Raw genomic sequence first — 13,726 nt, forward strand, 5'->3', positions numbered from 1 at the left:
AGAAAGTTCCTGAAATCATCAGGATTATTCTCACGGATCTCACGGAGCAAAGGCATATGAGAGAACTGGTCACGCTGAAGCAACCAATTCTTGGTCCATGAACTCCTCCCCACCCTGTTCATGGACTGGACTTGTGTCAAGGTCAGGACCCCAACATCAAGCCCCCGCACAGCACGAACTCTACGAGGAGTACGCATACGAAACATGGCTAGAAAACGGTCGGCTGCTCAGAACGAAGTAACAGAACGCACTGAAGAACAGCAAGGCCTGTGAAGAGCGACCTGAAAAACAGTAACGAACGAACAAGAATACAATGACTACCTAAAGTCACGCGGAACTTGCTGCACGCACTGAAGAGCAGATACAAACCCACAAGCACAAACTGAACGACAGAAAATGATCTGAAAGCCACGAGTCTGAAAAAGCGCAAATCGTCTCTCTCACCAAACTTTTACTAACACGAGATTAGCAAAAGGAGCCCAAAGGGTGCCGCGCTTGGTTCTGAACTGGCCTTTTCTAGTCTCGTCGTACGTGGTGTACGTGACCGCGTGGTTGGCGATCGGAAATTCCGACAACTTTGTGCGACCGTGTGTAGACAAAAAAAGTTTGAGCCAACATCCGTCGGAAAAAATCCTAGGATTTTGTTGTCGGAATGTCCGAACAAAGTCCGACCGTGTGTACGCCCTATAAGACTGGTTGTATAAATAGTGGTTAGATGGACATAAAGATTAAGTATGAATAATCTCGTTTGTAGGAATTATGTAATAATATATATATAACCCATGTTAGAAATAGAGCTGATATCTATGGATATATATGGGTAAAATTAATAATAAAAATAAAGAGGATATGTTGGGCATAAAGGGTCACAGAAAGGAATCGGTGTCTTCCACCCTAAATAACAAAATTGAAAAAAACAAAATGTGACCCACGTCAGCCCAGACACAGCAGAGCAGAGACTCGCCTCCTTCCCTTGGATATTATATAAAGAACAAATAAAAGAAGCGGATGTGGGACTTTAGATGAGGTGTGTCTCTGCAAATAAAGGATATTAACCTATTGATTGTAACCAATCCCCAATGGGTAGTCCCTATAATGAACAAAACAAAATATTTCTTCTGTACAATATAGGCACGATATAAACATATTCGATGCACAATAGTTACATATTTAATATTTATACATAAAAGGACATGATTGGTACAAAAAACAATAATAAAGAAATAATGTACATAATTGGTATTAATAAATATAAAAAACATGAAAAGATGAATTCATGATAAAACACGCTGTAAACCTGGCACCCTTGAGTATGGACTCAACGCGTTTCATGGCGTTTAAAGCCAATCATCAGGAGTAGGATGCTATAAAATAAATAAAAACAGAAAATAAATGAGTAGATGGGCCTACATCAGATATCTATATAGTACAACAGGCTCTCTATTAGAAAAAAGATTAAATATAGTGATGGTACTAACCTATAGAGTATCCAATGGGTGTATACCCATTGCTACATGTTTGGACGAACATAGCCTGGATAAGTTGATCTCCTCCGGGGTTGAGGCGGGGGAACCCAGCCCAGTGCAATCCCCCCATCACCCCGCCCAGAGTGAACGGGCACATACACATTCACACACATTATACATACCTACATCCATCTTCATTCACACTCCATACATATACCTTACCATTCATCTATTATTACATACACATTACACTGATTTACATTGACTTAGTTTTCTATTGTATGCATTGCAGGATCCCTATGGACACTCCACTCTTGGATGTGCCCATTTTACAGTCACCCTACCATATCCTGGGTCCCTTACCCTCCACTCCGGTCCCCCTATGTGTGGTCCATCGTTCCTGCCCCTGGCTGGCTGGCCCCTCCACCCCCCACCTAGCCTGGTTAAAATGATGGATACCCTGTATTTATTTTCATTATGATCCACACACACATATATATATATATATATATATATATATATATATATATATATATATATATATATAAAAAGTTTTTGGAAATAATGTAACTATTCTCCTTGAATTTCATTTGAAATGTATCTTGTTTTTCTATGTTGATTTGTATGCCCTTTCTTTTTCCCCCCTTTTTGATACATGTGTTCTCATTAAGATACATTTTTACCAAGTTGCCTAACGTCCCTGCATGACACTGTGTGTTTGCACCAGTGGTGAATGACAACGTGAATGGATTGCAGCGTAAATGGGATCTCCACTCCGGGTATTGATTGCTTGCTAATTAACCGATGATTTAAACAAGGAGACCTAACAATAGCGCATGCTCTGAAGAAGCTTGTGATCAAGCGAAACATGTAAGCAGTAGGATACTATCATTGTGCCCAGGATGAAGACACAGTAATCCCCTCCATAAAGCTGGATCCCCCCTCTATTTTCCTCGAGCCGCCATTACTTTTGAAAGCTGGAAGTCGGACATATCATCAACGGTAGCATTTCCCTGGCCGCCACGGCCGGCAAGCATCGGCAGCTTCTGAAGCCAAACTACATAGGAATGAACAGCTGTTTCAATCCTTTCAGGACGGAATCGTCCTCACTATATACCTTCTAACTGGCCTACTCTGAAGCTGCCAGGATGACGGACTGTGGACTGTAAGCCTGGATATTCAAGACTGTGATCAAATATATACAGGAAGAAACGGTGAGCTGTATCTTATCTTTACTATTTGTCAGAAATTTTGTCAGCATATCCCGTCCTGTATCTGTGCCAAGTCTACATGCAATGTTCCTGCTGCCAGATTCTGATTTCCATATAGAGCACCTGTATGTCTGTCATTAACTTGGATTTCAAATACAGCACCCATAGCGGCTATTAACGAGGAAGCGTCCATACTGCACAAGCACCTGACTTTTTACAATTTTACATTATTTGAAGGTCCTTCATCACTTTATTAGCAATTTAAATGAAAAACAACTCTTTTCAATTCATAATTACCCAAATGATCAAGGACGTTAATTCTACAATCTGATCTGGCGATCGGCTTTGGTTTGCTTGTGTGTGTGCATGACTGTGAGGGATATGAATGGTTGATCTAATATATGGTGGCCACCTGTGTTTCATCTAGACATTTAGTCCTTTTAACTATGTACTGGAGATAGATGTAGTTTGTTTTCACAAATTTTGTAAATGTTTAAATTATTTTTGGATAATCAATAAATGATAAGTAGCATATCACCGGTTTGTCCTTTATGAAGAATAGCTTTTGGGATCTTCCCAATTTTCTATATTATGTTCATCCAAACACAGTAGCAATGGGTATACACCCATTGGATACTCTATAGGTTAGTACCATCACTATATTTAATCTTTTTTCTTACTAGAGAGCCTGTTGTACTATATAGATATCTGATGTAGGCCCATCTACTCATTTATTTATTTTCTATTTTTATTTATTTTATAGCATTCTACTCCTGATGATTGGCTTTAAACGTCATGCAACGCGTTGAGTCTATACTCAAGGGTGCCAGGTTTACAGCGTGTTTTATCATGAATTCATCTTATCATGTTTTTTGTATTTATTATTACCAATTATGTACATTATTTCTTTATTATTGTTTTTTGTACCAATCATGTCCTTTTATGTATAAATATTAAATATGTGACTATTGTGCATCGAATATGTTTATATTGTGCCTATATTGTACACAAGAAATATTTTGTTTTGTTCATTATAGGGACTACCCATTGGGGATTGGTTACAATCAATAGGTTAATATCCTTTATTTGCAGAGACACACCTCATCTAAAGTCCCACATTCGCTTCTTTTATTTGTTTTGCATGTCATATTCTCTGTGTGAAAAAAGTGTATAGTTCTTATTCTGAACTGAGTGTCAGAGCTTGATTACTTCATGGCATGCATGCTTTTACATTTAATTTGATAAGGGGTAGATATAATAATATCAGACTTTTGTTCTGAATCCAAAACAAATGTGAATTTGACATTTTTTTGTCTTCTTTATTACGAATGCCATCTCATGTCATGCAATTTATTTTAAATAAACATTTTAAAACATAATATATATATACAGTATATATATATATATATATATATATCTGCCAACTGAGATCAAAATCCAAATCCAATGCCAAACTAATTTCCCATTCAAATGGCAACCAAATTCAATGAAATACCTTGAAATCCACATACCGGCCTTTTTATCAGACTTATACGGCAAAAATTATATTCCAATCCTCCAAAATATTCAGAAAGATCTCAAAGCTTGGTCGACAGGATTGTTTTCTTGGTTCGGCAGAACTTCTATTATTAAAATGACCATCTTAACAAAATGACTCTATTTAGTAAAAACGGTCCCTGTGAAATTACCACAAACATTTTTTACTTCCTTTCGCAAAGCCTGTACAGAATTCATTTGGAGTTGGGCCCGAGCTAGACTGAGCTTTGACAGACTGACTCTACCCAAATTGAAAGGAGGTCTGGGTTTGCCTGACATTCGAAAATACTACTGGGCTTGTCAACTGACCAGAATAGTGGATTGAAATGTTCACGCAGACACCAAAGCGTGGACTACCATAGAACAGGCCTTCTCACATCTTCCGCTCAAACACATACCCTGGATCAACACAAGCCACATTCCACAACAATGCAAACAACATCCCCTAATTGGCACTACGTTGCAAACTTTCAATGCAACGTGTCGCCAATTTCGAATCTTGTCCTCCCCAGGCCCACTCATGTTGATTAGACACAACCCTGATTTCTCGCTGGGTATTGATGGATCCTTTCTGCCAGACTTAGGGTCTGACGCATACCCAAGAGAGGGAGACTTCTTCTCTGAGGAGAGATTTTTATCGCTTTTCACACTGAATGAACAGAGGACAGACAGCCAGATCCCTTAATGGTCTTATATGCAACTTAGACATTATCCCAATGACCCCCAGACACGTCCTGCTTTCTCGAGAAAACAGTCACAATTTGATTTTCATTATCTACTCAATCCTCTTTTAGAAACATGATCCTAAATCGAATATTGCATGCGAACAATGGGAAAAAGACGTCTTCATCAACCTCTCAGACGCAGAGTGGGGGAAGATATATGCTAACATACACAAAGGCTCGGTCAATGTGACAGCCCAAGAAAACAGTTTTAAGCTGTTCTCCAGATGTTATAAAACCCCCTCAAATTACACAAAATCAACCCGCAGATCCCACCCACTTGCTGGAGATGCCATACCAAGGAAGGTTCGATTCTCCAATCAGGTGGGAATGTCCTTCGATCCTAAAATTCTGAACTGATATCTTCCGACTCATCTCTCAAATTACAACACTTCACTTAAACTTCTCACCAGCCCAAGGGTTACTCCACCACTCCACACTACCGATGAAAACATACCATCGATCTTTAGCTCTACATCTCTTTAATGCCGCAAAACTATGTATCCCGGTCCTCTGGAAATCTCCCAACCCACCTACAATAGCAGACTGGATTAAGATAGTAAACAAAATAGCTACAATGGAAGAACTTGTACACCAGGCCCATGACTCCTCCACCGCATATAGGGACACCTGGGCCTGCTGGCAACATTTCCAAACATCCGAATACACCCAACTTCTCAGTTAGAGGTCTAGGCACATCAGAATACAAAAAAAAAATCTAAGGGAGGGCTAGGGGCAGCCCCCCACCACCGATCCTGCTTGGATATAAGCCACCTATTTGCTATTCCTTTACCACACTCAAAATTCCCCTTAAACACTGAGTCTGGTCTACGATAAAGACCAAGCATTTCTACTATCATATACTGCAGCATTGAATAATGACAGGGAAATATGACTTATTACCCCAGTACTCCCCTTGCACCCCCCCCCCCCACGTCCCTTGACAATAAGCACACATAGACAGGGATGAAACCACAATCCCTACAGCTGAAAGTCCATGGTCTACTACGCTTCCACACATGGAAGCCAATCCCTATACACCTGATAGTAGGCGCTAGCCGGTTATCCCAAGGCTGGGCCAGGGAACGAAAGGATGCACCCCCTTACTTTACTGCACTTGCGCTAAAGTCCATGGTTACTTAATAACATTGTATAATTGGATATGGAAAAGTTTTATTATATGGCACATGAATGGACCCAAAAAACTTCTCTCCACAGCCAAGACTACTAAAATAAGCTGACTCTGATACATGGATCAACCGCCAACATTACAAAGAGATTATATCACCCATGTATCTCTACCCCATTATACAGAATAGAACAATTATTACACTGTCTTACTTCTAGGGGTAACAAATGTTAGATATAAGTTTCATGCAGAATGATCTCTCCTCAAGCAGTTATGCCATCCTTCCATTGTATCATCCAACAATACTTCTTTTCATTTTGAATTGAATGTATCAATGGTTTATATTTGACCTACTTTATCAGTTGTTATCACTTGTTTTTTTGCTGATTTAAAATTGTAACTCGCTTATGCTGTTGTTATCTCTGTATTCATGTTTGTTAACTTAATAAACTTTTTCTTGGAAAAAAAAATTCTTTACCTCTTTGTTTATATATCCATCTTTGTTTATGTCATAGAGATTGAAGGTCCACCTCAGCTTTTCGCGAATTGTTCCTCTTAGCAAGACTGATAAAGCGGATACAAAATCCTACGAAAAAAAAACAGAAAGCAAGACTATTATCAAGGAAAACTTGAAGGGTTTTGGGTCAATTTAAAAAAGACATTTCACTTGTATACATTTTTGAACTGTAGTTTATATATTTTCACTATGTATTAAAACATTTTTAAATACAATTTACAAATAAACATGAAATACAGGGTACAATAACACTTGTGTTACAGTATTGTGGATTTTCTAAGGACAGCACTGAAGACTCTGCTTGCCTTCAAACTCTTTCTCTCTCTGAAACATTTAATAGCATCATCCAAACTATTAATGAGAGAATATGCCCAAGTTTTAGTAATCAAATTTTCAGTGAATCTTATTCAAAATTTGATGAACCTGAGCTTAGAGGTGATACTCATTAAAGTCTTGAGGACGAATGTTGCTATTAAAATCAGAGAGTGGATCTTTTCATGATGTGGTGTGGAAGGAAATATAAAAAAAAACCAAAAAAAAACAAAAAAAAAACCCATAACTCGACATGCTTGAGGAATGTCTCAACCCGTGGTGTTACAAAACAGTATGATTTTTAAAGGCAGTGACAGTGTACATTCAGCTGTAGAAATGATTATTTTTAGATTATACAGTCAGGTCCATAAATATTGGGACATCGACACAATTCTAATCTTTTTGGCTCTATACACCACCACAATGAATTTGAAATGAAACAAACAAGATGTGCTTTAACTGCAGACTTTCAGCTTTAATTTGAGGGTATTTACATCCAAATCAGGTGAACGGTGAAGGAATTACAACAGTTTGTATATGTGCCTCCCACTTTTTAAGGGACTAAAAGTAATGGGACAATTGGCTGCTCAGCTGTTCCATGGCCAGGTGTGTGTTATTCCCTCATTATCCCATTTACAAGGAGCAGATAAAAGGTCCAGAGTTCATTTCAAGTGTGCTATTTGCATTTGGAATCTGTTGCTGTCAACTCTCAATATGAGATCCAAAGAGCTGTCACTATCAGTGAAGCAAGCCATCATTAGGCTGAAAAAACAAAACAAACCCATCAGAGAGATAGCAAAAACATTAGATGTGGCTAAATCAACTGTTTTGAACATCCTTAAAAAGAAAGAACGCACTGGTGAGTTCAGCAACACCAAAAGACCCGGAAGACCACGGAAAACAACTGTGGTGGATGACTGAAGAATTCTTTCCCTGGTGAAGAAAACACCCTTCACAACAGTTGGCCAGATCAAGAACACCAAGAACACTCCAGGAGGTAGGTGTATGTGTGTTAAAGTCAACAATCAAGAGAAGACTTCACCAGAGTGAATACAGAGGGTTCACTACAAGATGTAAACCATTGGTGAGCCTCAAAAACAGAAAGGGCAGATTAGAGTTTGCCAAACAACATCTAAAAAAGCCTTCACAGTTCTGGAACAACATCCTATGGACAAATGAGACCAAGATCAACTTGTACCAGAGTGATGGGAAGAGAAGAGTATTGAGAAGAAAAGGAACTGCTTATGATCCAAAGCATTCCACCTCATCAGTGAAGCATGGTGGTGGTAGTGTCATGGCGTGGGCATGTATGGCTGCCAATGGAACTGGTTCCCTTGTATTTATTGATGATGTGACTGCTGAAAATGCAGCAGGATGAATTCTGAAGTGTTTCAGGCAATATTATCTGCTCATATTCAGCAAAATGCTTCAGAACTCATTGGACAGAGCTTCACAGTGCAGATGGACAATGACCCGAAGCATAGTGCGAAAGCAACCAAAGAGTTTTTTAAGGGAAAGAAGTGGAATGTTATGCAATGGCCAAGTCAATCACCTGACCTGAATCCGATTGAGCATGCATTTCACTTGCTGAAGACAAAACTGAAGGGAAAATGCCCCAAGAACAAGCAGGAACCGAAGACAGTTGCAATAGAGGCCTGACAGAGCATCACCAGGGATGAAACCCAGCGTCTGGTGATGTCTATGCGTTCCAGACTTCAGGCTGTAATTGACTGCGAAGGATTTGCAACGATGTATTAAAAAGTGAAAGTTTGATGGATGATTGTTAATCTGTCCCATTACTTTTTGTCCCTTAAAAAGTGGGAGGCACATATACAAACTGTTGTATTTCCTACACCGTTCACCTGATTTGGATGTAAATACCCTCAAATTAAAGCTGAAAGTCTGCAGTTAAAGAACATCTTGTTTGTTTCATTTCAAATCCATTGTGGTGGTGTATAGAGCCAAAATGATTAGAATTGTGTCGATGTCCCAATATTTATGACGGTAACTACATACTTACATACAGCTTGCATACAACAGCAGCACCCCCCATACACTGTTCCTGCACATAGTTTTTTTTTTTTCACTTTCAAATGATGCAGCTTCTTTTATTGACAGTAACAAGTGAATGCTCCTCTTTGAGCACTCCAAAGGTTTCTATCAATATAAAAAAATATAAATGTGCAAAAGATATGAAAACCCCAAATTACCACCTGTGAAATAAAAGCCAGCTTTTTTTTTTAGAGGGGCAAGTAACCTAAATAAATTAAATTAAATTAAATTACACAGGCTTTATATAGCACCAACACTTTGTGCAGGTGGAATACAGTACGGTTAGATTACAATTCAAAACAGGAGAAATCAGAGGGACCTGCTTGTTAAAGCTTGCAATTTAAAAGGGAGGGTCAAGTGATACAAAAGGTAATAACTGTAGGGGATGGGCTGACAGAGTGAAAATACAATTGTTAGGTGGAGGCAGTATAGGCTTCTCTGAAGAGAAGGTTTTTCAGGGATCACCTAAAAATGGATAGAGTAGGATGGGAGAGACTTGGAAGAAGCCCTGGAGGTGAGCGTGGGAGGAGGTGACAAGGGTGCTAGAGAGCAGGTGGTCTTGAGAGGAATAAAAGAGAATGGCTTGGTTGGTAATTTGAGACTAGTTGTGAATGGCTTTGTTATTTATTGTTAGTATTTTAAATTTAATTTGTTGGGTAAGCAGAAGCCAGTGGTGGGATTGGCAGAGAGGGGTTGCAGACACTGGACGGTTGGCAAGGTTGATGAGTCTGGCAACAGCATTCATAATGGGGGGATAGTCTTTGTAAAAAGCAATGGCATGAGGATGGAGTTGCAGTAGTCAAGGCGAGAGATAACCAGGGAGTGAATTAGAAGCTATGTAGTGTCATTGGTTAGGAAGGGGCATATTTTGTAGAAATTGTGGAGGTTAAGGAAGCAAGCTTTGGATTGGATGTGGGGCCAAAAAAAGATAATTTAGAGTCCAGGATTACACCTAGCACACTGACATGCGGGGGAGGGTTGATAGTTGCGCTAACGATCTTGACAGAGAAGTCAGGGGAAGGGGCACGTTGGTGAGGAAATATTATGAGCTAGGTTTTGGATAGATTGAGTTTCAGGAAGTGGTGTGACATCCAGGCTGGTATGTCTATCAGTAAATTAGTGACGTGTGAGGAGACTGATGTTGTGAGCTGAGGGGTAGAGAGATAGATTTGGGTGTTGTCAGTGTAGAAATGATATTAAAAGCCATGGGAGGCTGACCCAGAGAGGAGGTGTAAATTGAGAATAGCAGAGGTCCAAAAACAGGGCCTCGGGGACCCTGACAGAAAAAGGAAGAGGAGACGAGGAAGTAGAATTGTAAGCGACACCAAAGGTGCGGTCGGATAGGTAGGATGAGAACCAAAGAAGTCACGGAGACCAAAGGAGTAACGTTTTTTGAGGAGAAGGGGGTGGTCTACTGTATCAAATGCAGCCGAAAGGTCCAGAAGTAGCAGTTCAGAATAGTGTCCATTAATTTTAGCTGTTGGTAGATTGAGTTTTAGGAGAGCAGGTTTTGTGGAGTGCTGAGGGTGAAATTCAGACTGAAGGGAATCAAGAAGGTTTTTCTCAGTGAGGTGCTTACTCAGTCAGTTGTAGACCAGGCGTTCAAGGAGTTTGGGGTAAAGGAGATTAAGACTGGTGGTGTCCATGGATGGCTTTTTAAGTATGGGGGTGACTAGTGCATGTTTTAGAGAGTTGGGGAAGATGCCAGAAGAGGGAGAGATTGAAGATGTGATTTAGAGCCTGTAAGTTAGAGCCAGAGGGTGACCATATTATTTGAGAGGGAACAGGGTCCAGGGGGTTAGGTAGGCATTAGAAGTTTAGCAACCTCATCTTTAGTAGAGGGGTTGAATGAGGGAAGTATTGAGTGTACCTGTGGACATAGGGTGTTAAATGGGGGAGTTATCATTACAGTGGAGATTGCATCACAAATGATATCAATCTTATGAGTTAGTGGGTGGAGGAAGTGGAGGATGAAGTAAGATTTTAAAGTAAAGAAGAGTTGACAAGGACTGGATGAGCGGGTGTTAATGAGAGTGATAAATAGGTTTGTTTGGCAGTAGACATGTGCAATTCATTTCATAACAAATCAAAATTCGGCCGAATTTTGCATCTTTTGGATATTTGGATGCATCCGAATGTCCGAATAAAAAAATAACGAATTTCAACTAATACGAAAGAAATTATAGCGAATATAACGAATGAATTCAACATGATTTGGTAATTTGTTAAAGATCTAATAAAACAAAAGGTCAAGTCAAAGTAAATCTTACAGTCCAATCAGCTGAATAATTTTGTGCTGAAGGTTGGATTACTGGCAAAGTGCATTTCTGAGAAGGGTGTTGTATTGTATTTGAGCAGAGGAGAAGAGATATTGTCATTGTGTGTGTTAATAGATTCAATAAACAAACGACTATCTAAACTACGAATCATTATCACGAATATATATACATACATAAATATCGAATTTCAACTAATACGAAAGAAATTATAGCGGATATAACGAATGAATTTGACATGATTCAAGATTCAGTATAACGAATATCGACACTCTATGAATAATAACGAATTATCTGAAAACTAATTAACGTAACATAGCGAATATAACAGAACAAATTATGTATTTTACGAATGACAACGAACCGAAACTAAATGAAATTTCCCGTTGTGCATAAGTCTATTTGGCAGTGAGGAGGCAAGAATATTTTTGGAGGGCAGGTTTATATTGGTTAAAGTCTTTCTGAGACTTATGCCGCGTACAGACGATCGGAATTTCCGACAACCAAACCATGGATTTTTTTCCAACGCATGTTGGCTCAAACTTGTCTTGCATACACATGGACGCACAAATGTTTTCGGAAAGTCTGATTGCCAAGAATGCGCTGACGTACAACACGTACAACGGGACTATAAAAGGGAAGTTCAATAGCCAGTGCCCTACCCTTTGGGCTCCTTCTGCTAATCTTGTGTTTATCTCGTGTTAGTAGAAGTTTGGTGAGAGACGATTCACACTTTTCAGCCTTGTGCTTTTCAGTCCATTACTGCTATTTAGTTTGTGCTTGTGGGTTTGTATCTGTTTTTCAGTGCGTGTAGTCAGTTCGTATCTGTTTTTCAGTGCATTCTACTTAATAGTTCGCTTCTGTTTTTCAGTGCGTCCTTGTCCACTCGTTTCTGATTTTCAGGTCGCTCTTCTCAGGCCTTTCTGATTTTCAGTGCGTTCTGTTAGTTCGTTCTGACCAGCCAACCGTTTTGAAGCCATGTTGCAGTTACGTACATAGAGTCATAGAGTTCGTGCTATGCAGGGGCTTGGTGTTGGGGTTCTTACCTTGACCCAAGTCCAGTCCATGAACAGGGCGGGGAGGAGTTCATGGACGAAGAATTGGTTGCTCCAGCGCGACCAATTCTCGCACATGCCTTTGTTGCAGGAGATCCAGGAGAATAATCCTGATGATTTTAGGAACTATCTCCGGATGATGGACCCCGTTTTTCACCGTCTGTTGGCTTTGGTATTGTATTTCTTTCATCATTCCCTAATTACCATGATTGTAATATGCTGTCCTCATGCATGACCTTTGTCCTCATGCATGTTGGAAGTTTTTAAACTTCCTTTTTTTTCCTTCAGGCATATTTGCCTTCACTAACCTCCCCAGCATGCTATCCTGGGCCCATACACACCTAGCCTAGTCACTTTACAATGTATTTTGTCAGCTTCATTGTAGTGTTTTACCCTAAACACCCCCTAAAATGTGTACAAATGTTATTTGTGTCCTTAAATTCAGGCAGAGTGCAAGAGGCTTTTTTTTTGGGCCAAAACTCATTTATAACCCTCCCTCCCCTCCAACTGCTAAGTCAGCTGATACCAATCCTCTATCTGCTGACTTTGCCAAACCCATACACACTATACCTACCTCTTTAGTGGTCAGATTTCTGGATTAATTAATTTCTGGATTAATTCACCAAAGCATGTAGTGCAAGGGCCTGCCTGAATACTTTTAAATGGTACTGTTCATATTTTCATATATAAAATTAAATAAAGAATTAAAAAAAAAATGGTACTGTTCAAAGATTTGTTCTCCTATTATCTCGATAGGTAATTGCAGAATGTAAAAATGTGCTTCAATTAGGACAGTGTGTATTCATATTTTTGTATTATGACACTTCTTACCTGTCCAGTGGGCTGCCAATAGTGTAAGTGAGGAGGGGCTGGCCAAAGTAATACACATTATTTATGCATTCAATTCTCAATAAAGTGGAGAGGGTTACCTGTCCAAAACATACCCCCCTAAAATTTCTACAATGGGCCATCAGAGGGGGTGAGGAATCTGATAAGTGGACCTTATACTTTTGTCTTTAAATACTCCTTAAAATAAATGTTATACTAATGATGGCCAAGAATGTTTGTGTTTTTCTTGTTTGACTCCACAGTTTCCTTCAACCCAACAGGAATGGCAGAGTGTGGCCACTTTGCCCAGCGGTGGGACTTTCCTAACTGCGGAGGGGCAATCGATGGGAAACACGTCCACATCATCCCACCCCTCAACTCGGGGTCATACTATTAGAATTACAAGGGGTTTAATAGTATAGTGATGTTGGCGGTGGTGACGGCGACATACGAGTTTTTGTATGTGGATGTGGGGAAGAATGGCTGGATGTCGGATGGTGGAGTCATCGCCCAGAAGGAGTTCTACAGATGGCTCCAGAATGGTGGCTTGGGCTTACCACCTGCGGAAGACAATGTGGGTGGTCTTCCATTTGTTTTAATCGCTGATTAAGCGTTTGGGCTA

General features: G+C 39.7%; 1 protein-coding gene across 2 annotated transcripts in view; it reads right to left on the reverse strand.

The window, feature by feature from the left end:
* KCNIP1 (potassium voltage-gated channel interacting protein 1) overlaps nt 1–13,726 on the reverse strand; it is a 586,554-nt gene that overhangs the window by 148,963 nt on the left and 423,865 nt on the right. For both annotated transcript variants that reach the window (XM_073620736.1, XM_073620735.1), the window contains one exon: nt 6,543–6,650. In XM_073620736.1, coding sequence (XP_073476837.1) covers nt 6,543–6,650 — 108 coding nt within the window. The remainder of the gene's footprint in view (nt 1–6,542; nt 6,651–13,726) is intronic.

The sequence above is a fragment of the Aquarana catesbeiana genome, linkage group LG03, assembly GCF_042186555.1.
Source record: "Aquarana catesbeiana isolate 2022-GZ linkage group LG03, ASM4218655v1, whole genome shotgun sequence".
Classification (NCBI taxonomy): domain Eukaryota; kingdom Metazoa; phylum Chordata; class Amphibia; order Anura; family Ranidae; genus Aquarana; species Aquarana catesbeiana.